A 25,476-nucleotide genomic window follows, 5' to 3' on the forward strand; every position below is an offset into this window, starting at 1 on the left:
AAAGCAAGGAAACAGGAAATAACTCTCTCCCTTGCACGGCAAGGAAGAGGAATGGGCAAGGTGTGCGGCTGTGATGTAGGAAAGGTTTAGGGAAAGGTTTAAATGTCCTAAAATTGAAGGGAAATGGTTCCCTTGCACGGCAAGGGAAAGGGAAGGTAGGAAAGGTGCAGCAAGAATGTGGACCATGCAAGGAATGTGTAATTTGTGTCCTAGAATGCTTAAAAGGCCTTCAAAGTTGCTGGAGCATAAGGACAATTAGGATTTAGGAAATGTCAAACCAAGATAGGAAACCTTGGCTTAACTTTCCTACTTCAAGTAGGAATCCTTGTTCTTCTAGAAATCCTCTTGTGATTAGGAATCCATCTTCAATTAGGAATCCTTTGTCATGTAAGCACTTTCCTACTTCAATTAGGAAACCTTGTTCAAGTAGGAATCATCATCTTCAAGTCTTCAAATTCGTCCAAACACTTGGCGCCAAATATGTGACATTCATTCCAAGCTCCATTTTGCTCCAAAATGCATCTTTTTATATGCTTTGCCCTTAAAACCTGAAAACACATAAAACTAGCTTAAAAGACTACTTTAACTAAGAAAACACCATGGAAATGCATAAGAACTAGCTAACTAAGGAGCATAAATATGCTCCTATCAATAGAGATTTACAGAATTCAGTAGGGTCTGCAACGTGCTCAATTACCTCAAGTAAAATCATTAATTTACAACCAAATTAGAATAAACCAAAGCAGTTTGTAAACACTGAAGTGAGAGAATCATATAGGCAGTTTGTAAATTCTTAAGACCAAACCTCCAAACTGAACACAACACCAAAATTCTTCTGTTCCTCAACTGGCTCTTCTTTTCTTCTTCTTCTTTCCCTCATCGACATCCTCAACTGAATGCCTCCTTTTTCTTCGTTGGTTAGGGTTGCAATAATCTTCCATACATAGTGTTGCCATACCCCAATGAGCTTGCCAAAGGTACTGACTGGTTACTGATTGTAGGTTGAAATACAAATGTTACTGGTGGGTCAAGTTCCATAAGGAGGTGGTAGCAGAAGAAGAATTAGCATCACGCTTCAGTTTTTCAACCAAAAGGAGGTAACCTTTACAAATGATGCATACAAGCTTTTCTGGTTTTTATATCTGAAATTTGAGTTCTTTGACCAGAACTGTGAATGGTGATTGGTAAATATTTCGCATTTTTTTTTCTATGGTCCATTTGTGTTCTATTGGGGTTGTATTTTGCTAGAAAATTAATAAATAATTAAATTACATAAATGGACACAATATATTATTAATCGTGTTTATACCATATTTAGGGCCTCGTATATTTGGGCCTTGGGCCTTGTATTTAGGCCTCACACTAAAGCCCATACTTTGTAAAAGAGGAGGAGCCCCTTATTCTATAAAAGGGGACTCCTCCCCTCATTCTAAGAGAGGCAAGAGCCAAGCCTAAGAAGGCTAAGAGAAGCTATCATTACATTCAGGAGAGACCTCACACCACCGAGGCTCTCCTCTCCCTTCTCTTCTTTCTCCTCCGGGGGACTTCCCCCAAACACTTGTATCCATACAATTACAGAGAAACAGAATCAACTACAGTGTGGACGTAGCCCAAACATTGGGGTGAACCACGATAAAATCCTTATGTTCTTTGTGTTCTTGAGTGTTTGTGCAGATTCACGGTCGGATTTACGTTGTTCCAAGACCGTCCCGGTTTTGTGCATCAACATTTGGCGCCGTCTGTGGGAATCGACACGAAAAGCTATGTCGGTTTTCTCTCAAATTTTCACCTCCACTGTGAATCTACAAAATCTGCAAGAAACCCAAAAAACCTCACTGGGCTTTTCCAGAAAAGAAGATCCAAAACCCAAATCCGTAAAAAGCTTTGTGTGAATCCATGGGAATGAGAAGCTAGCTGAAATGGGTTCGTTGGAAAGGGGGTCCCATTGAAGAGGGACCCACTTCTACGGTCTTCATCGAACTGAGACCCAGATCGAAGAGGCTGGATTACCTCCAACGGATTTGCTCGATCTCTTTGTCCCCAAGAAGCATCCCGGCTTTCCATTTGGCGAGTTGGTTTTCCTCCATTACTCCGGCAGCAAATCCTCCAAACTCTCCACCAAGCTCCACATTTCGGTTCCCGGTTCGTTTCGCTCACTACCAGCCAGATTCAGCTCATCGCGATATTGATCGAGGACAACGGGGAGGACAGCGAGACACGCGGATTGGCGCCGACCGTTGATCTCAGCGCGTCGAACGGAGAGCTGGCCCGCGACGGGAGCATGGCGGAGGTGTGAAGTTCTGGCAAGCACACGGTGATCAGCCACAGCAATAAGACTTCAAGCAGATCCATGAAAGCTCCACTCCATGAAATTAATGGGGATGGTGCCGAACACGATCCGGAAAACAATCGGAGCTGGCACTCAAAGCGTTGATGCTGGTCCACCGCCTCCTGAACGAATGCGATCGACCCGATGCCCGGTGCTCGGAAACACAATCTGGAAAAAAGATGAGACATTTTCTCTGGAAACCGCCAAAGGATTCTGCTTTCTTTCGTCGCTGAGTTTGTCCCCAGTCGCACCCACCACGCAATTGACGATCTGGGTCGCGCCATTTCCAGTTCTGCATCCTTTTGTTCCTCACGCCTTCCGAGGTGGCCAGCTTCGCCTGCACACCGAAAGGTTTTGTTTTGCTCTGCAAATCCGACTGCAAGCTCCGACACCTTCTGCTCTCCGCTTGTCTTTCTCCTTCCTCTCAAAGCATAACTGAGAAGAAAAACAAAGGCATGGCGGTGGTGAGTCACAGAGAGAAAGTGCAGTCTCTCAGCAAATCGAAGGTCGGTGCAGCAACAACAGTTGGAGTCCTTCTCGGCTGCGTCTTCGCCCTCTGCTTCCCCAATGTTTTCCTTTCCATTTCCAATCCGGCCGCCATTCTCAATCGCAACTTTGCTAAATCGATCGCCCAACATCTGATAAAAACGCTGAGCTGGAGAAACAGACTCACGAGTTGCAGATGGACGAAATAGGAAGAAGACAGAGAGATAGATTTCTAAGGTTTTCGTCCGATGAAGTGGAGGCCACCTCGCCGTCAACCCCAACATCACCTCGCAGGAGTTCGCCGGTTGGATGACGTCGGACGACATTCCTCTACGCCAAGGTCGTGATGTCTCTACACCGGTCTTCGCCGGGATCTTGTCCGGCCTCACCTTGGGTTTGATGTCACTCAACCTCGCCGAGAAGAGGGAGAGTTGATCCCTGATATTTCTGAGCTTGAAGGTGGTGATGTGATGGGCAGTCTCGGAAAAGAGAAAGGCAGTGGCGGACAAAGCAAAAGGAAAAGAGAAAGAAAATGGAAAGTAAAAGCAAAAGCAAGTGAGTGTGTCTGGAAGTGGAGAGATCAAAGAGGGAACAGAAAAATAAAAAAGATCATGTCGTTGGGAGAATATTTCAGAAAGCAGAAAAGAGGAAAGCAAAAAAGAAGCACATGGAGACACTGCCAAAACAAGAAATAAATACCTCACCCGAATGATGTAATTTATTTTTATTATCTTTCGGAGACTTATGTATAAACCCCATCAGAGGGTAATATGTATAAACCCCATCAGAGGGTAATATGTATAAACCCCATCAGAGGGTCAAAAAAAAAAAAAAAAAAAAAAAAAAAAGGAAAAGCCCAAAACAAATGGGCTGGAATGTTGTGTAGAGGGCGAAAACCCATAAGCCCAAAACAAATGGGCTGACATGTTGTGGAAAGCAAAAGCAAAGCAATGTAAAAGAGCAAAGCAGAAAGCATGGCTACCCTTTCAACATGAGATTTGCGGTGGAAAAGAGCAAAGCAGCAGAAAATATGGCTACCCACTGAGATAATTACAAAAGTAGAAAAGAAAGAGAAAAACAAAAGTAAGGAATAAACATTCATAACCATCATTCATGTCAACATGCATGAGCATCACTCATGTTAACATTCATGAGCATCACTCATGACAACATCCATGAGCATCATTCATGTCAATCAACATAAACATTCATGAGCATCACTCATGTCAATCAACATAAACATTCATGAGCATCACTCATGTCAATCAGCTTCAAAAGCTTCATTTACAGAGCTCTAGCTTCAAAAGCTTCATTTACAAAAGCTCCAGTTTCGAAAGCTTCATTTACAGAGCTCTAGCTTCAAAGCTTCACTTGCAAAGCTTCACTTACAAAGCTTCAGTGCAGGGTATACAAATACCACATCCGAACAACCGCCACTTCGGCCCATACATGGATTCAATTTGAAGTCTTCAGCCAACAGACTCTATTGACCGAAGACTTGGGGGACTACATTATGTACCATATATTGGGCCTCAACTGGGCCTCATGAAAAATACTTGGGGGACTTAGCCCATTATTTATGTATTGAGGAGCAAACCCTTATTCTACAAAAGGGACTCCCCTCACCACTATTAGAGAGCATCAACTCTAGCCCATCATTTATGTATTGAGGAACGAGCCCTTATTCTATAAAAGGGACTCCCTCACCTTCAAACGCCACAAGCCGAACCAACCAAGGCAACACAAGCTACAAGCAGAGCGGCCTCGCAACATGTGCTCCTTCTAGTTGAGCATCATTTCAGATTGGGCACCGCCTCATATCAAGCATTAGTTCTAGACGACATCTAGTTACTTCGGCCCACACATGGACTGAATTTCAAGTCTCCAGCCAAAAGACTCTCTTGACTGAAGACTTGGGGGACTACTGTTTATACCATATTTAGGGCCTCGTATATTTGGGCCTTGGGCCTTGTATTTAGGCCTCACACTAAAGCCCATACTTTGTAAAAGAGGAGGAGCCCCTTATTCTATAAAAGGGGACTCCTCCCCTCATTCTAAGAGAGGCAAGAGCCAAGCCTAAGAAGGCTAAGAGAAGCTATCATTACATTCAGGAGAGACCTCACACCACCGAGGCTCTCCTCTCCCTTCTCTTCTTTCTCCTCCGGGGGACTTCCCCCAAACACTTGTATCCATACAATTACAGAGAAAAAGAATCAACTACAGTGTGGACGTAGCCCAAACATTGGGGTGAACCACGATAAAATCCTTGTGTTCTTTGTGTTCTTGAGTGTTTGTGCAGATTCACGGTCGGATTTACGTTGTTCCAAGACCGTCCCGGTTTTGTGCATCAACAAATCGTATCCCAATTTTTCTCTAAACTCGAAGCTGAAAATTGAAGAAATACAACAGACTTTGAGTCATGTAATTCAAATTGCAAACAAAGGGCTAAAAAAGATAAATCCAGTATACAAACTCTCACTAAAGGGTACCAAAATTTTCATCTTGAAACGTTACAATCCCAAAATGAAACCCTAAAAGTTGGTATGCACAATGAAGATGTAAGTACATATACGACATCAATATATATATTTGTCATTGTCAGGAGCATGAAGAATAATTGGTTCCCACTAAGTATATGCTAAAATTATATATTGATATAGACTAATGTTCATGATACGAGGAATACATGCATGTAGAGTTTCTATTGGCATGAAGTTTTGAAGATAACAAATTGCGTGAAAATTGAAATTGAAACTACACTGTAGAATGTTAAATATTTTCTCTAAATTTGAAGACTGAAAATAAAATAACTTGAAAGCTAAATTGAGTAAAATTTAATTTTTAGCCTCAAATATCCTTTAGGCGAATACAAAGGTTTGACCCCAACATCCAATTTTATTAATTCAATTTTGATAAATGATTGAGAGTTTTTCAATGATTGTATTACTGTGTTTGATTAATGATTGAGGAGTTGGATATATTTTCTTGCTTAAGTTTTTCTTAGGTGTGTACTAAATTAGATGTTGGTTTGGTTATTTCCAAGCTTTCACGACTTTCGATTACCCAATAGAGTATGAAAATCCCAACTTTAATTTTGCGTATGTTTTGGTGCCTGCAAATGAACTCTGGCATAGTGAAATCTTGCATAGTGAAATTATGAAAACTTTCCCTTCATCTCTAGATTTTCATTCAATTCAATTCATAATGCAATTTAGGGTGATTCAATTCACGAGTGATCAAATTTTTTTTCTACTTTGTATAGTTGTAAACATAAAACACTCCATGAGATAGAACCATAGCTTTTGAAAAACAATACTTTAGGATGGCATACCAACATCCCCAATTTTCATAGTATAATATGCATACCAACATCTCTCTTGCCACTTAGTACTACGGTCTAGTGGTATTCCTCTTCATTTGTAAGTGACAGATCTTAGGTTTGATTCTCGCCAAAGACGAATTTAAATCATATTATTGATAGCCCATTGTGAGGCTAAGCCTACCCTCTCCCCTTTAGACCAACTCTAATGGTGGGCTAAAAGCCAAATTACCCCCCAAAATTTCCCCCAAACCCAATCCAACCCAAGGGGAAAATTTGGGCTAAATGCTAAACTAAGGCCAGATTCCCCCCAAAATTTAGCCCAGAAATCGGAATTTAAATTTTTCAATATTTATCAGAATTTAAATTTTTTTAGATTAAAATGTCATAAAATTAATTTACGGTAGTCTAGATATTTATTTTAAAAAAAAATTAATTTATCCACAAAAATAGCCTAAGTTCATTCTTTAATAATCATGGGCTAAAATTTTAGGCTAGAACGATTGGAGCAAAAAAGCTGTTTCTAGGCTAAAAGCTAAATTTTCTGAGCTAAAATATTTGGTTTTTAGCCCAACCATTGGAGATGGTCTTAGTGTAGATAATAGCGTTTGTTAATAAATATAGCATATATATTTTTCGAGACCTTTTACATCTTCAACAGTGTTTCAAACCCCGCAGCAACACGCGGGTACACTTGCTGGTCTATACTAAAACCCAAAACACCGCAGCAACACGCGGGTACACTTGCTGGTCTATACTAAAACCCAAAACACCACTTTGAAACACTGATCATAAGCTAAGTGTGCTTCCTGTTTTACCCCTGCTAAGTTTGCATTATTACATTTTTACACGGACAAAAATGCCGCGCACTCATCTCTTTCCTCTTGATTTCTTTCCAATTAAAAATCTTGTGCGACTTCTCCTCACCAAGCAGCCACTTGCTCCAGATATTTCAAATTGAAATTGCTCTCCTTTCGTTGCATGTTATCACATCAATAGCATCTCCCTATATCCTTGGAGCTTTGTTTGGATTCAAGCTTTCCGATGGTAATTGGACGATTCCTCCGATGCCCCCCCATCAAGGTTTGTCTGAAATGATTCCTACCTTATTGACCTATTACGTGTCAAAATCTGCTTCAAATTTGTGATTTAATATAAAGGAAAACTAATGAAAAGGATTTGAAAGTTTTGAGTTTTAACTATAAGGACAAAATAAAGGGCAAAGTGAATAGTATCATGATTGATTTTTTAGTGTAAAAATATGGCTTTTCGTTAAAGTGAACAGTACATGGAGCTTTTCATTAAAGTTCCCTTTATATAATTGGGCTTCAGAAAAAATTTCATGATTTTGTCTAATCCAATTTAAGGATTAGAAATTTTGCCTGGGGAATGCAATTTCATCTACTCCAAACAAATAAATTCTTTTTAATCTGAATTTAAAAAATTATATTTGAATTTGTTTTACATCTGATTCAGTTGGATTTAGGGTTGTGTTTGTATTTCCTGGCCTGAGTTGTATATAAAGAAAAAAAAAAGTAATTTTTTTGTATCCTAAAGAGTTCATCATGATCATAGACATGAGTCTAATATTATCAAGTAAGATGCCAAGTCCTCTTGCATTCGTATAATTACATTTGTGAGCTGCATTTCAGGGTTTTTGTTGATTTGTTTGCTTATCTAGAATATACAAGAGTGACACTGCCACGAACATTATCAATTTATACATGAAAAACGTAACAGTTGGGCCAATCTAACCATTTATTTTGAGCACATCACATTAGCAAATAATAAAACATATGACAGTGGGGTTTTTCCAAGTCAATTTTTGTTGGCATGTTGTTGTTCACGTAAGTGTTGGTTTGATAAATGCGAGTGCTTTTGGCATTTTATGACAAAGAAGAAGAAGAATAGTATGTATGCTATAACATTATGAGTCTAAGAACTTATGTGACTTTTTTTGCTAAAAAGATTGTGTGACTTTTTGATATATCCTTCATTATGAAACAAGGAAGAATAGGAAGGAAGTGTAATATATGATCTCTAACCATTCAACATTGTTCCAAGCAATATTGTTTGGTGAAATAGTTGTGTTAAGATATTGGAGAAAATTAAAAATATTTAAACTTATGAAACAAGGAAGAATAGGAAGGAAGTGTAATATATGATCTCTAACTATTTGACTTTGTTCCAAGCAATATTGTTTGGTGAAATAGTTGTGTTAAGATATTGAAGAAAATTAAAAATATTTAAAATTCATTCTGAGGAGGTTCTCATTCTACAGGTGAAATCCGGATACCAATTCGATTAGTGGTGCCACAAAGTGACATATGATGCAAGGTTCTTGTCTCCTAAATTTTCTAATTTCAAATGATTTATAAGTCTTTTAAAAACTGAAGAGAGAGAAAACGGGTAGATCTCTTTCTGATCTGATGCAGTATGTGTGCGGAGTAAAGAAATTGGTAAGGCGATGAGAGTGTGCAGCGGGTGGCGCCGTTTCCTTATCTTTCTACCTCTTATTTTCGTTCTTGCTCACTTCTTGTCCGGTGAGTGAGTCACTCCCTCATTTTCTTCTTTTTATTAAAAAATAATTAACAAATAATTTTCTTTTGTATTACAAATTCGTAATTTACATCTGGGTTGGTTGTTCATCTCTTAGTTAAGGAATTGCATCATAACTCAGCTGTGGAAGATTTGCCCAGGAAGAAAGAAAGCAACAAATCCAAATCCAACCACTTGGTTCTTGGCCCTGCTGCTGGCCAAGGCTTGAGCAATCGCCTCCAATGCCATGGTACGAATCGAATTTCAACCAATTCAAATTCAATCAGATTTGGGTTTTGGTGGTAGTATTTTTTTATTTTTTATACGAGCGATATTTTATATGACGGGGGGGAGGGGAAGTGTTTGAGGCGATACACACTGGGTTGAAGAGGAAGACCCAACAAGCATGGCAATCCACCACTTTATTATTTGTTTGTTTCATCTATGTTCATGTTTTGCTTTTTTATATGGGCAGGAGATGGCAATGGCATCAAAGCTCTCAACCACACCACCCATTCTTCCCGTGCCTCCGCTGCGGTTGACAGCATTGCTGTTGTCACTGTCTTCACCATATACAATTCTTCCACCTCCAATGGGCACGTCGAAGATCAATTCTCAAACTCGGTTACAGTTGGGAATGCTTCTTATACTAAATTCGAGAGATCCATGGCCGTCTTGAATGTCTTTATTAACTTCATTCAGGTAATCTTCTGATATGTTGTACCGTAGAATTGTGTTCAACTTCCTCACTTTCGTTCAAGACATAATGAGTTACTCTATCATATGATTGATACATTGCAGCTGGCTATGCCCCGGAGCAGTGTAGTCATTCTAACAGACCCAGCAGCTGATCTTTCAATACGCAGAAACAAGGTCACTGTATATCCAATTCAAGGTGAATATTCACGAGACAAGTTGATGCTTCAGAGAATCAGGTCTTACATTGTAAGAGCACATTGTATTAATGATAACAAATAGAAATATCCTTTGTTTATCAGTAGCTATTGTTCTCACCAGTATCACCTAGTTTATTTCATTTTTATTTGTTTGTACTCATCAATTCCTGAAATTGCTATAGGTTTCCCTTTTGACCGATTTCTGCTTATTCAAAATACACCTATATAGTGTTTCCCAATTTCCTGCACGTATGGAAAACAAAATGTTAGCTTAAGACTTCTCCTTTTTAGGCTAGTGGTGCTCCTAACGTATAATTGTTCCCAAATATAAGTGTATTTGGTATCATCGGAAGCCAATAGAGAAATACTAGCAATGTTCTAATCTAATGTTGCATTGAATTTCTGTCATTCAGGCCTTCCTAGAATCTAGGATGGAGGAGCTTCCTCAGAATCAGAAGCATACTCATTACATCTTCACCGACTCAGATATCACTGTTGTTGATGATCTAGGACACATATTTAGTGAATATCCGAATTTTCACCTGGCACTTACGTTTCGCAATAACAAAGCACAGCCTCTGAATTCAGGATTTATAGCAGTGAGGGGCACCGATGATGGAATTTTAAGGTGCGTTATCACTTCATCTGTTTACTGTAAGTTAAGCATGTTATTTAATACTAATAGTTATGATCTGTTTTGTGGTTATTGTTGACCAGAAAACAGAGATGAAATGCTACCGTTTTTTACATTTCACATACTGCAATGATGCAGGGCAAAGATTTTTCTACAAAAAGTACTAAAAGTTTATCAAACAAGGTACATGAAGGCTTCTAGAATGCTTGGGGATCAATTAGCTCTTGCCTGGGTAGTGACGTCACACCCATCTTTCGATGCAAAGAAATTTACAAAAGCCAAAGCTTTCGTAGATGATATTGGCGGTGCTTCCATGTTGTTTTTACCCTGTGCTGTGTACAACTGGACACCACCTGAAGGCGCTGGCCAATTTCATGGCATGCCCTTGGATGTAAAGGTATATTGCTGATGTGGAAAACACAAAACCTGTTAACAAGGTTGTTGATTTTAGATGAGTTTTTTTGTTTGGTTTTCCCTGCTAAATTGAAACAAATATGGTGCTGAATTGTGGATTATGTGATATATTCTGGATATAGGTTGTTCATTTCAAAGGATCAAGGAAACGCCTGATGCTCGAGTCTTGGAACTTCTACAGTTCCGTTTCCAACATTCCAGATATGTTGTGCCTGATATTAAAGAGTGGGAGAACAAAGTACGATTTTTGAATACTCAAGCTGGTTTAGCTTAGCATATGAATTCGTATTACAAATTTGATTAGGGACCTGCTGATTTCATGGCATTGAAAACTTACCCTGGATGGATTTGTAGAGAAAAACATGACGGACTACTTTTATTTATTATCTCTGAAACGCTGTTTTCTTTGAATTTGTTACTTCTTTACGGTGTTTAGGGTAATTTGATGTCGGAACTCTGTTAGTTTCCCTGTTCCACACTGGCCAAACCTAACCGTGATTCTCGAATTTGCGAACTTGTTACTGTCATACGTTATGATTACTTTTCGAAGTGATTTATTTTAAGGTCGGCATGCCGCGTAGTGTTCCAACACTCAATAACAATAACAGCCCTTTTTAAGGGGCGATTTTTCAATGTAACCGGAACACGGAGTGGTACATCACGTGTCGTTATATAAATGGTGGTCAATTACAGGACCATTTTGACAAAAAACCATGAAAAAATAAAGAGAACTAAAAAAGCAACTTATGGTGCTCCTTTAATTCACTATTTTTGCAGTGTCTTGGAACAGAGTTTTAATGTCGGGTCTTTCGGATGCTGGATGGATACATCTTAGAGCGACCTGTAGCATACCGTCAAGAACTCTTGGGGGGTTGTTTACTCTTGGCCTTTCCAGAATCAGTCTGTCAAGGCATTCAAAACAACGGTTTTCTTCTGCCAATTGTGTCACCGAGGCTGTCTTATTAACCACACCCGGTATCCCAGAGACAATCTCCCCGGAACTCTTTCCAGTCACCCCAAATGCATAGACACCTGCATTCAAGACTTGCTCAGTAGTCTTAGACGGAGTCAAAATTCGGTGGACACTATAATCTGTAAGAAGTGCATTCAGAGTAGGAGTTTCCAATAAAATATTTGTGGATTTGAGGTTGCCATGGAGAATTGCCTTCTCATTATGCAGGAAGTTGGGACATCGGGCAACGTCTACAGAAATCCTAAGTCGTTCCTCAAGTGACAGGGGAGAGAGTTTTCTTGGCCCTGCCTCTGTAGAGTCAGACAGATTCAGCAACCTCATGCCAGATGCAGGGATGAAAAGAGAGAAATTCGAAAACCTATAAGAATCCACACCATGCCTTCGTTGAAGGAAACTAACCTACAGTTTATAAACCAAAGTAATATATCACATGGTAAAACTCACCGATGTCAGCCAAATAAAAACTAGGTACGCTAAAATCTACGTTTTTCTCTCCATGGACAATTTTCAGTGTTTTACCATGGAAATGGAATGCCAACGATTGTGCATTGACGTAAATTAATATAAACAGTTTCTCATGTTCTTTAGGTCCCGAGTAATAACCCAGCATAGAAACTCGATTCGGGCGCCTGTTGTCTCCTAGTTTCTTCACTTCTCTTGCAAATTCTTTCCTTCCTTCGGCTATTCCCTCCCGTAGCCATTTGACAGTCAATACTTGACCGGAGTCAAGCATCGCTTTGTACATTGTTCCATGACAACTCCTTCCAATAGCTTATGCTGGAGCACAGGAAAGTTCTGCTGTGAACGCCAACGAACCATAAAACAGGTGCAAATCACCAGTCAATATATCTGGAGAATAAGCTGTGAGCACAGCAGAACTCTCAAGTGGCTGTTGCGTTTTAGAGGGCGATGGATTTGATGATGATAAGAGAGACATAGGAGAAGATGTCCCTTCACCCTTTTCTTTTGATTCGGGATGACCCAAATTCTTAGGATTCTTTACAACTGATGAAGTATCACGGGCATCATAAGCAGATCATCTGGCATGAAAGAGCTAAAAAAGCAGCTTCATCAGCTAAACCTACAATGAGGGAGATCCTAATAGCTGCTTTCATAAGAGGCCTGTGTACACTAAAAGTCATGTTTGGGACACCCTCCGGTGATGATGGGGAAAGAAAAAAAATCAGCAACGAGTTCCCTGGATAAAATGCGGAATCAGGGAACTGCCGCAAGTTTTCAGGTATGACGCTCGAAAGATGATTGAAAGAAACATTGAACCCCTTCGTGACAGCTGGAAGGTCCCCAGGAATGCTGCCTTCAAAGTTGTTATTAGATTGAGAGAGAACAAGTTAAGGAACTTACTGATCTCTGGGGGTAAATGACCAGGCAATGAGTGTCAAATAAATGTCAAAAACAGTCCAAAAGCACTTCAAATAGAAAAAATGCGTACTTTTGACAACCAATAAGCTTTTGATTTTTTTAGTACTCATTCTCATGGTCCAAGTAGCGCATTATATGTGTTTATTTGCTTAATTTCCAATGGTTGATAAATGCATGCTCGTTTATTTTTATTAATGCCGAAAACAGTTCAAATGCACTCCAAAAAAAAAACTCTGTACTTTTCACACCCAATAAGCTTTTGATCTTTTGAGTACTTGATAGGAGCATATTTATACGCCTTAGTTAGCTAGTTCTTATGCATTTTCATTATGTTTTCTGAGTTTAAAGTAGTCTTTTAAGCTAGTTTCATGTGTTTTCAGGTTTTAAGGGCATATTACATAAAATGATGCAAATTGGAGCATTTTAGAGCAAAATTGAGCTGGAATGGAGTGTATGCATATGGAGCACAAGGAATGGACGAGTTTGAAGGTCAAAGGAGCCTAAGAGATGAAGAAATGAAAGTGAAGAACAAAGAATGCAGAAGTGGAAACCAAAGTTTCTAAAGTTGGAAGTTTCTATTCTTGGAGGTTTCCATTTTTTAGAGTTTCTATTCTCGGCTTTGGGCTTTTAGATGACCTATCCTCATCCTCTTAGACTTGGGCCGCACCTTTCCCCTTTCTAGAAACCCTTTGCCTTGCCTTGCAAGGCATTCTAGAAGGCCCATCCTTTACCCTATCCATCCAGCCGCACCCTAGGCCTTTTCCTATTAAAAATCTGATTGTTTTAACCTAGTTTCTGATGGATTTAGGCTTCTAGAAACCCTAATCTGATTTGCTAGGGTTTTTAAGTGCCTATATATACTCATTAAACCTTTTGGCCGAAATTACCACCTCCCATATTCATCATTCATCACAGAAATTCGTCCATACACACCCTAGGCAGCAAAACACCCCAGAAACACCATTCTAGCGCCCAGAAAATACAACAGCCGTTCCACCTTCTTCCACCCTCTTTGCCGAGTTCTCCACCACCTTCCAACCATCAAACACTCTTCCACACTCACCCTACACCCCTTGCCGTGCCTCTACACCCCCCAAAATCCAATCTACATCATCAAAACAGCCCAGAAACCATCAACACCCAATCTGCCGCAAGCAAGGAAAAGGGACAGATTCACTCAATTGTTTGGCTCTTCATTCTGAGTTGTTGAACAATTTTAGGTGTATTCTATCTTATATTTCAATGTCTAATTCATGTAATCTTTGTTTTGCTTTAAGTATGATTGGCTAAATTCGTTTTGGCTAAGGGTGTATTCAAAACCATGATTATATATGTGAAATAAGTTGATTACTTCCAGTTATCGTTGCATAAGTCGTGAATACAATTTGCTTAACCGTTTGATTTAGAACTTATTCTTGTATGTTGATTGAGAGTGCACGCTTAATTTTCATGCTTGAATTTGGTGCTAGGATATAAGTTTGTTTCACCTAATCGTTATGAATTTATATTCGCAAGTAGTGAAGGTCGCTAGTCACGATCATGTTAAGTAGATTCCTGGCAAGAGTATCATGCTTTTCATAATTACAAATGCCTTGTCGATGCTTATGATTTCCAAAGAACGTAATGATTCTAACTTGTGTCTTTATCATGTTGTTCATATAGAGAACTTGTTAGGAATAATTTGTTTGCGATGCATATTCATCCAATTCAATGATTCTAGGGAAATCTGAAGGTTAATTTAAGCGGACCTAATTAACTTGGAGTGTCGAGGTTCATAACTTATTAAATTGATAACTGGAAATTGATTTACGTTGCATATATTTCATGTGTGGGGAAGAACCCCTTAGCTATTCCATCATCCATTGATTCATCACAATTTTGTCTTACAATCTGTTTTCTTTACAATCTGCCCATTTAATTTAATTTCGTCCAAACACAATCTCCCCATATTTTGTTGAGTCTTAGTCATTCAAATCTGTTTTATTTTGTGTTTTTAAGCATTTGGAGTCATAAACACTTTCAAATTCGTCCAAATCAAGTTCTAGTTTCTTTTTGAGTCAATTTGATTGTTTTAGGCAGTTTTGAGTGTTTCAAATCTGTTTTGAGTCATAGTAGTCTTGTTAGAGTCTTTAAGTTTAGTTTTTGTGTTTTTAAATCAATTTATATTAGATTAGCACCCCTAGTTAATCCCCGGTTAGAACGATCCCTACTTACATCATTACTACAATTGTCACAAATAGGGTTTAATTTGTGTGTCAACATAATTTTCACATCAGTACTCATTCTTATGGTCCATGTAGCGCATTATATGTGTTTATTTGGTTAAGTTCCAATGGGTGTGAAATGCACGGTTGTTTGTTTATATTAATACCGAAAACAATCCAAATGCACTCCAAATAGAAAGTTGTGCACTTTTGACACCCAATAAGCTTCTGATCATTTGAGTACACATTTTTATGGTCCTAGTAGTGCATTATATGTGTTAGTTTGCTTAAGTTCCAATAGGTGTTAGTTTTCTTAAGTTCCAATAGGTGTCAAACGCATGCTAGTTTGTTTTTATTAATGCCGAAAATAGTCTTAATGCACTCCAAATAGAAAAACTTTATACTTTCGACGCCCAATAAGCTTTTGATCTTTTGAGTACTCATTCTTATGGTCCTAGTAGAGCATTATATTTGTTTATTTGCTAAAGTTCCAATGGGTGTCAAATGCATGCTCGTTTGTTTTTATTAATGCCTGAAACATTCCAAATGCACTCTAAATAAATAAAAAAACTATGTGCATTTTGACACCCAATAAACTTTTGATCTTTTGAGTACTCATTCTTATGGTCCTAGTAGCACATTATATGTGTTTATTTGCTTAAGTTTGAATGGGAATCAAATGCACGCTCGTTTGCTTTATTAATGCCGAAAATAGTCCAAATGCACTCTAAATAGAAAAACAATGTACTTTTGACACCCAATAAGATTTTTATCCCTTGAGTACTCATTCTTAAGTTCCTAGTAACGCATCATATGTGTTTATTTGCTTAAATTCAAATGGGTGTCAAATGCAAGCTCATTCATTTTTATTAATGCCGAAACCATATAAGCTTTTGATCTTTTGAGTACTCATTCTTATAGTCCAAGCAACGCATTATATATGTTTATTTGCTTAAGTTCCAATGGGTGTCAAATGCAGCACATTATATATGCGTTTGTTATTATTAATGCTGAAAATAGTCCAAACGCACTCCAAATAGAAAACTTGTGTACTTTTGACACCCAATAAAATTTTGATATTTTGAGTACTCATTCTGTCGGACCTAGTAGCACATTATATTTGTTAATTTGCTTAAGTTCCAATGGGTGTTAAACACATGCTCGTTTGTTTTTATTAATACTGAACATAGTCCAAATGCACTCCAAATTGAAAAACTATGTACATTTGACAGGCAATAAGTTTTTGATCTATTGAGTACTCGTTCTTATGATCCTAGTAGCATATTGTATGTGTTTATTTGGAGAAGTTCCAATGGGTCATGCACGCTCATTTGGTTTTATTAATGCCGAAAACAGTCCAAATGCACTTCAAATAGAAAAACTGTGTACTTTTGAAACCCAACGGTCCAAGTAGTGCATTATATTTATTTATTTGCTTAAGTTCCATTGGGTGTCAAATGCTCACTCATTTGTTTATATTAATGCTGAAAATAATCAATTTGACAACCCGTCCCTAATTTTAAGTTTTATAAATTTTAAAATAGTGATTTTACGAAAATGACCTTAGAGGCGAGGATGTTTGACTTTCGTTGACCGTTCGAAGTCACAATTAATGTTTCCGAATAGATCTTGAAGCTATGAACGCATAGGCGAAAAGCCATTTACGAGTCCAGATTATAACGGTATAGTTACAGACGTTTGAAATTGTTTACCCAAATTTTAGTTTATAAACTGATTAAACTCCCACCATGCGGGAATTGTAACCAATCAAATTAAAGGGGGAAGGACCAATCAGAAATTGAGGGAGAGAGGGAGAGCCAATAAGGAGAAGAGAGAGTGTACCCTTCTTTTTCCCGTCTACCCATCCCCGCAACCTCCCATTTTCCGTCACCGATTTTGGCCAACTCCGGTGGACTTTTTCGACGCCACCACCACCCTCTTGAAGCTCACTCCCCTCTACAAAACCCAACCAATAACCACCTTGATTAACCTCTATACGTAGCGGTGCAAGGCCACAAAACATGATGAAAACCAATGGTGCTCCGGCCACCATTTTCATTTTTCCGGTGAATTGGCAAAGCGATGGCAGACACCATCACTTGGGTTTTGTATCTCATCATCCCAAGAGTAAATCCTGACCAGCCTTGACCCCGTGGGACCACTGTAGGCGACGAATCGACGCCAGAAAGCTTTAGACATCCACCGACTTTATCGGCAAAATTGATCATCTTCCGTCCACTTTTGGACTTCGTGGCAGGTATAAAACTTGTTCCTCTTGTTGAGCACTATCTTCCTGTAAATTTTAGTAGAATTTGGAGTTAGTTAAAAAAGTGGGTTTCCAATCCCGTGCGGTGGCACGTGGGTCGAGATACGACCTGCACATCCTAGGTTAATTTGGATGCCTTGATTCCATATTTGACACATGATTGACGAAATTCCATTGTTTGAGTATAATTTTGTTAAGGTTCGCCACTCGAATATTATAGCAATTGACGATCCGACCGTTGGATTATCACTAAACTTTCATATACTATAGTACGTAATATTTAAGGACCATAGGAACTTACAGATCGAGAATCCGACATATGGATCTTTCCGAATTGGATTTGTAAGTTCGTAAAACAAAACGTTGACCACCACTTGAATTTGCAAATGGTGGATATCCAATCGTTGGATCGTAATGAAACTGTAGTACGATGTTCTAGAAGCATAATGTGTATTTTTGGAAGTTACGGATCAGAAATCTGAGGTGTGGATCTTTCGGATTGAGTTACGTAAGGTTATTGACCCTACCGCCGACATTTGACTAACGGTTGAGTTTTGGTCAATGGGTTTCAAATCATTCTAGAACGTCCTTGGGGATGTGTTTTATGTAAGTTACATGTTCTATCGATAAAAATTCTGAGACGTGATTGGATAATTGTTCTAGGCGACGATCATTCGTGATGCCTTGATAGTCGTGCTAGGAAGTTGTAGCGCAGACTCCAGGTGAGTAGGTCTTTTTCTTTTTATAGTATATATGTATATAAATTTTATAGTTTTCACAAATTATTTTGAATTAATTTATGCATTTCATGCCATGATTAAGAAATGTTGCATTGTTGTGAAATTGTGAAATGCCAAAATGAAATTGTGAAATTGCATGATTAAGAAATGTGGAATTATATGGCATCTTATATTCGTATAGTCGGCTCATCATTTCTACACCCAGGTGTTAGTGCTCAACCCAGGGCCAAGCTAGTCATTCACATGATGTTCACATCAGCACCGCACGCTCGCCTTGGATTTAAGTTAGGTGCTAGCCTTGTCGTACAGATTGCAATAGGCAATTCTGACTCGTATGTGACAACGAATAGCGCTAGCCTTCACGTGATTGTAGCACTAGATTGTACATTATTACACTTAACCCTGTCATACAGGTCATATTAGGTGACTTTAACTCGTGTGTTAGCATAGATGGATGAGCAAATTAGTTCACTTTATTTTCAGGCCCACTCACCTTTGTTTTTTGCCCCTCCAGGTTTTAATAGCTGAGCTTCCTTATCGACAAGGATTTGTGTCAAATCTTGGTATTGGAGATTACCTTTGATGGTATGATTCTCAATCCACTCCGCTGTATTTTACTTATGCTCTGACATCACATGTGAAATTGGTTCATTCCCTCTCACAGTGCACTCTTGTATTTAGGCACTTTTAGGTTTAAATTTACTCACATTTTCCACATCACTACACTTTATGGCTTCGTCACATTCCAGGTGTCGCCTAGCACAGCTTAATTCGGAGTCCTAGTGGACATTCCGGGTTGGGGTGATGTGCCTTATATGTATATGCTCATTGCCCTATAGCACGAGGCCTTTTGGGAACTCATTGGCTCTCCGAAGTTAAGCAAGTTCAGGCGAGAGCAATCCTAGGATAGGTGACCCATTGGGAAGTTCTCGTCTGAGTTCCCAGAATCAAATCCGTGAGGGAATAGTAAGCCTAAAGCAGACAATATCGTGCTACGGCGGAGTCGAGACTAGGATGTGACAGAATGGTATCAGAGTCACTCTGTTGTTCGATGCGGATGTGCCGGCGAGGACGCCGTGTTCCCCTTAAGTGGGGTGGATTGTGAGATCCCACATCGACTAACAGAGAGGGGGTGATGTTCCTTATATGTATATGCTTCCCTCCCTATAGCACGAGGCATTTTGGGAACTCACTGGCTTTGGATTCCATTGGAACTCCGAAGTTAAGCGAGTTTGAGCGAGAGCAATCCTATAGGTGACCCACTGGGAAGTTCTCGTCTGAGCTCCCAGAAACAAATCAGTGAGGGAATGGTAAGCCCAAAGCGAACAGTATCGTATTATAACGGAGTCGAAACTGGGATGTGACAGTCAAATGCACTCTAAATTGAAAAACTGTGTACTTTTGACAGGCAATAAGATTTTTATCTCTTGAGTACTCATTTTTATGGTCCTAGTAGTGCATTATATGTGTTTATTGGTTTAAACTCAAATGGGTGTCAAACACATGCTTGTTTGTTTTTATTAATGCCAAAAACGGTTCAAATGCACTTAACATAGAAAAATTGTGTACTTTTGACACCTAATGGTCCAAGCAATGTAATTAGTTATTTGCTTAAGTTCCACTGGGTGTCAAATGCTCAGTCGTTTGTTTAAATTAATTTCGAAAAGAGTCCAAATGGACTCTAAAGAAAAAAAAAACTGTGTACAGTTGACACTCAATAAGCTTTTGATTTTTTGAGTACTCATTCTTATGGTCCAAGAAGCACATTATATGTGCTTATTTGCTTAAACACAAATGTGATGCGAAAATTAACTTAACACACAAATTAAACCCTCTTATTGACAATTGTAATAAAGATGTAAGTAGGGATCGTTCTGGACCGGGGATTAGGAGGGATTGCTAACCTACTCTAAACTGACTCAAAAACACAAAAATAATCTTAAAAACACTTAACTAGACTCTAATGACTCGAAACAGACTTAAAAGACTCAAAACAGCTTAAAACAACTAAATAGACTCAAACTGGACACTAGGAATGACTTTGGACGAAAATTGATTTTAGCTTGACTCAAAACACTTAAAAACACAAACTAAGACAGATTCTAACTAATTTGACATACTAAAGTAAAGGGGATTGGGTTTTGGACGAATTTTAAGTAAAACAAGTAACTAAAGACTTAAGACAAATTTATGACGAATTTGGGAAAAAATATAGGTGATTGGCTAGCTAGAAGGTCATTCTCCACACATTACACACTTGCATACAAAATGATTTCCAGTTGCTTTTCAATAAACCATGAATCTCAACACCCCAGATTAACCGTGAACAACACTAATTAACCCTCATATTTTCCTTAAGTCGTTGAATTGGACAGATAACGCATTGGCAACCCAAATTATTCTTCAAAATTTCCCTACATGAACAGCATAATAGAGATACAATCAAAGATCATTAAGCTTTATGAAAATCATAAGCATTAACAAAGCATTCGTAACTATAATGAGCATGATACTCCTGCTAGGAATCCACTTAACACGATTGTGACTAGCAACCTTCACTACTTATGAATACAAGTTCATAACGATTAGGTGAAACTCCCTTATATTCTAGCATCAAATTCTTGCATGCAAACTAAGTGTGCACCCTTAATCAACAAACAAGAATAAGTTATCAATCAAACAGTTAAGTAAATTACATTCACGATTCATAGAATCACAACTGAAAGTAATCAATTCATATTGCAAATATATTCATGGTTTCGAAATTCCCCCTAGCTAAAAGGCGTTTAGCTCCTCATGTTCACAAAACAAAGATAAACAGATTTAAACATTGAAAACAAAAGATAGATTACACCTAAGAATGATCCAGCAATCCAAACTTGAATAGCAAGCACTCCAAAAGTCCTCATTCTTCTCTTTGTTGCGGCACAAGGGTTGGGTGAAGGTTTGAGTGGTGATTTGTGGTGGTGGATGGATGTAGGTGAGTTATGGTGAATGATGGATTGATATTGTGGTGATCAGAACCCCCTAAGTGATGCGGCAAAGGGTTTTATTTATAGGGATGGGAAAGGCACGACCTAATTTAATTTAGAGAGGGATTTGTACACCAAATCCACAAGGAAAAAGGAAAATAAATGTCAAAATCCATCAAGAAAGGGAATGTGGGGTGCGGCATAACTTTAAGAAAAGAGGAAGGAAGATATGTGGTAGATTTTGGAAAGAAAGGGAAAGGGAGTTGCGGCAAGGGAATGGAGAAAAGGGGAAAGTCTTCCAAGGCAAGGAAAAGGGTAAGAAAGGTGCGGCACCCTCTTTGACTGGGAATAGGTCTTCTTAAACATTTATTTAAGTGTCCTATAATAATTAAAGATCCTCCTTGCAGCTGGAAATTAGGTGGTGAAGGATTAGGAAAGGTTAGGACCAAATAAGGTAACTTGGCTAACATTCCTTCTTTATTGCTGCATCCTTTACTTCCTTTTCTTGAATTAATTTCTTCATAACTTCAGCATAATCCTAGCCTATTTTGATCTTCAAATTCGTCCATCCACCGTGCTCCATGCATGTGATATTCATTCCAAGCCCAAAAATGCTCCAAAATGCTCCAAAATGCACTTTCTTGCTACTTTAGCTCTTTAGACCTACAAACACACGAAAATAGCTTTAAATACTAAAATAACTAAGAACTAACAATATAAATGCACGAAAACAAGCTAACCAAGTTGCATAAATATGCTCCTATCAAAATGGGTGTCAAATGCACGCTCGTTTGTTTTTATTAATGCCGAAAGTGATCCAAATGCACTCCAAAAAGAAAAACTCTGTACTTTTCACACCCAATAAGCTTTTGATCTTTTGAGCACTCATTCTTATGGTCCTAGTAGCGCATTATATTTGTTTGTATGCTTAAGTTCTAACGGGTGTTAAGCGCATGCTCGTGTGTTTTTATTAAGGCCGAAAACGATCCAAATGCACTCCAAAAAGAAAAACTACATACTTTGGAAACCCAATAACCTTTTGATCTTTTGAGCACTCAATCTTAGGGTCCTAGTAGTGCATTATATGTATTTGTTTGCTTAAGTTCCAATGGGTGTCAAGTGCACCTTCGTTTGTTTTTATAAATGTAAAAAACTGTTCAAATGCACTCCAAAAAGTAAAACTGTGTACTCTGGACACTGAATAAGCTTTTGATCTTTTGAGTACTCATTCTTATGGTCCTAGTAGCGCATTATATGTGTTTGTTTGCTTCAGTTCTGATGAATGTTAAGCGCACGCTCGTTTGCTTTTATTAATGCTGAAAATGGTCCAAATGCACTCTAAAAAGAAAGTGTACTTTTGGACACCCAATAAACTTTTGGTATTTTGAGTACTCATTCTTATGGTCCTAGTAGCGCATTATATGTGTTTATTTGCTTAATGATGTGAAATAAACTAGCACTCAAATTTAAACCCTCATTTTGACAATTGTAGTATGGATAAATAGGGATCGTTCTAGGCCAGGGATTAGGAGGGACTGCTAATCAACTCAAATAAGACTCAATTGCACTTAACTAGACTTAAAAACACTAAACTAGACTCTTATGACTCAAGACTGACTCAAAACAAGAACTAGAGGGTGATTTGGACGAAAATTAAACTAAAAAGACTCAAAACAATGAAAAGGAACCAAAGTTGGTTTTTGACGAATTTAAGACTAAAACTAAACAGATTTAAAGACTCTAAATACTTTGGACGAAATTGGTGATTCAAAGGGTGAATGACTAGCTAGAGGGTCCTTCTCCACACATGGCACACATGCATACAAATCGATTTCCAGTTATTCTTCGATAAACCATGAATGACAATGCCCCAAATTAATCGTGAGAAGCACAAATTAACTTTCAGATTTTCCTAAATTCATTAAATTGGACTCAGCTTCGCAACCAAATTATTCTTATCAAGTTCCCTACACGAACAACATGATAAAGATACATGTCAAAGATCATTAAGTTCTATGAAAATCATAAGCATTGACAAGGCATTCGTAACTATGAACTGCATGATACTCTTGCCAGGAATTTACTTAATGCAATCATGACCAGTGAGTTCCACTACTTGTAAATATAAGTTCATAACTATTAGGTGAAACTCCCTTATATTTTAGCATCAAATCCCTACATGCAAACTAAGTGTGCACCCTTAATCAACATACAAGAATAAGTTCTGAATTAAACAGTTAAGCAAATTGCATTCACGATTCATGAAATAATAACTGAACGTAATCAATTCATATGCAATATATGTTCATGGTCTTAAATTCTCCTCTAGCTAAAACGAAATTAGTTCCACATGTTCACAATTAAACAAAACCAATCTAATTTAAACATTGAACTAAAACTAAGGATAGAATACACCTAGAAACATTTTAGCACTCCAATGGCCTTGGATGGCAGGCACAGCACAAAGCTCTCTCTCCCTCCTTCAAAAGCTGCGGCACAATTGTGTATTTTTCTGATTTTAGGCTCTTCTGTGTGTGGTCTGAAATTGGGGAAATATGTATTTATAGGCTAGGGTTTCGGCACAAAGGTTGTGAAGGAGAAGGATTACACAATCCTAGGGGAGTAGGACTAGGGAATTCAGCACAAAGATTCTAGAATGGGATATCTGGCAGATTTCTAGAAGCTAAAGGATAAGAGGGTGCGGCACCATTTAGGATCAGGAATAGGGCTTCTAGAAAGGGGTATTTAGGTGATTTAATGTGCAATTGATCCCCCCCTTGCAGCTGGAATTAAGGTAGGAAAAGATTAGGATAGGATATGATAAGATAAGGTTGGATAATGTTTTGCATAATGTTCCTTCCTTTTAGCTGATTCCTTATCTCATTTGTCTTGACTTTATTTTCTTCATTTCCTTAGCATATTTTTAGCCTCTTGAACTTCAAAAATGTCCATTCACCTTACTCCATGCATGTGTTATCCATTCTTGGTCCAAAACTGCTAAAACATGCTCCAAATTGCACTTTCTTGCCAACTTTGTCATTTGAACCTGAAAACACACGAAAATAGCTTAAAACACTCTAATAAGTAGAAACTAGCTATGAAAATGCAAGAAAACAAGCTAACTAAGTCACATATATGTTTTTATTTTCTTAAGTTACAATTGGTGTCAAACGCACTCTCGTTTGTTTTTATTAATGTCGATCCAAAATGCACTCCAAATAGACAAATTGTGTACTTTTGGCACCCAATAAGCTTTTGATCTTTTGATTAGTCATTCTTATGGTCCAAGTAGTGCATTATATGTGTTTATTTGGAGAAGTACCAATGGGTGTCAAATGCACGCTCATTTGGTTTGATTAATTCCGAAAACAGTCTAAGTGCACTCTAAATAGAAAATCTATGTACTTTTGAAACCCAATAAGCTTTTTGATCCTTTGAGTTCATTCATAGGTGATAATAAACACATGGTATCTGCAACATAGGATTATTCTTAGCATTCAATCAAAGAGAAATAATGAGATCATTTAAAGTGAATTTGAAAGAAAAAGATAGGAGTAGAAACACTTTAAACCCTCTCAAAGATGCAAATAGGCTCAAAATCGCTCACTAGGGTAGTCTCCACTATTCTTCTTCCCGAATTTGAACATGGTACTTTTACCATCATAATTCCAAGAGTAACAACTTTGTAAAAGAAAATAAGATACAAAACTTTTTCATAACAACACTGTAGTTTTGTTTGTAAACATAGGCCTCATATACATTCACATTAGTAAGCAAAAGCAAACTTAACCAACACTAAAAACAAACGAAAATTTTCAATCCCACACCCCCAAACCTAAACTAAGCATTGTCTTGATGTGTAAAAAGAAGAAGAATGGAATGCAGCAATGCAGGAAGGCGGAGTAAGCATGGAATGAAATAAAACAAAAACTAAAAGACACAAAATAAAAGGAAAGAACACTAACCCAGCTAGGTTGCCTCCTAGCAAGCACTTTATTTAATGTCTAGGTAAGACATGGTACCATGATAGATGGACACCTAGGGTGGCAAGAAGTCAAGGTACCTTCGAACCTTGGTTGGAAGTAGTTTCTTTCGAGGGACTGATGTGAAGTAATCCAACACGCAAATTAAACCATATTGAATATGTAATTGTAGTATTAAGCAAGTAGGGATCATTCAAAACCAGGGATTAACTAGGGCTGCTAATCTACTTAAATTAAACTCTAAAACACTAAACTAGACGTAAAAACACAAGACTAGACTCTATAGACTCTAAACTAACCTAAAACACTCAAATCAACAAAACTAACTTAAAAAGACTCAAA

At 38.1% G+C, this 25,476-nt stretch overlaps 1 protein-coding gene and 1 pseudogene across 2 annotated transcripts; one reads left to right on the top strand and one right to left on the bottom strand.

Moving 5' to 3' along the window:
- Nucleotides 1-8,288: 8,288 nt before the first annotated feature.
- Nucleotides 8,289-11,027, top strand: LOC103426181 (uncharacterized). 2 transcript variants are annotated; one of them, XM_029099943.2, is made up of 8 exons: nt 8,289-8,471; nt 8,570-8,677; nt 8,791-8,922; nt 9,148-9,374; nt 9,474-9,617; nt 9,982-10,196; nt 10,341-10,599; nt 10,739-11,027. In XM_029099943.2, exons 1-8 carry the CDS (start codon nt 8,462-8,464, stop codon nt 10,865-10,867), a joined length of 1,224 nt encoding a protein of 407 aa, XP_028955776.2. In that variant the 5' UTR covers nt 8,289-8,461; the 3' UTR covers nt 10,868-11,027. The 2 variants fall into 2 exon arrangements, with proteins under 2 accessions (XP_028955776.2, XP_028955777.2); XM_029099944.2 differs by having other exon boundaries at nt 8,315-8,471; nt 10,341-10,639.
- Nucleotides 11,028-11,373: 346 nt separating this feature from the next.
- On the bottom strand, nt 11,374-17,232 carry LOC139194709 (LRR receptor-like serine/threonine-protein kinase GHR1; annotated as a pseudogene).
- Nucleotides 17,233-25,476: the final 8,244 nt, after the last annotated feature.

This window comes from Malus domestica, chromosome 03 (assembly GCF_042453785.1).
Source record: "Malus domestica chromosome 03, GDT2T_hap1".
NCBI lineage: Eukaryota > Viridiplantae > Streptophyta > Magnoliopsida > Rosales > Rosaceae > Malus > Malus domestica.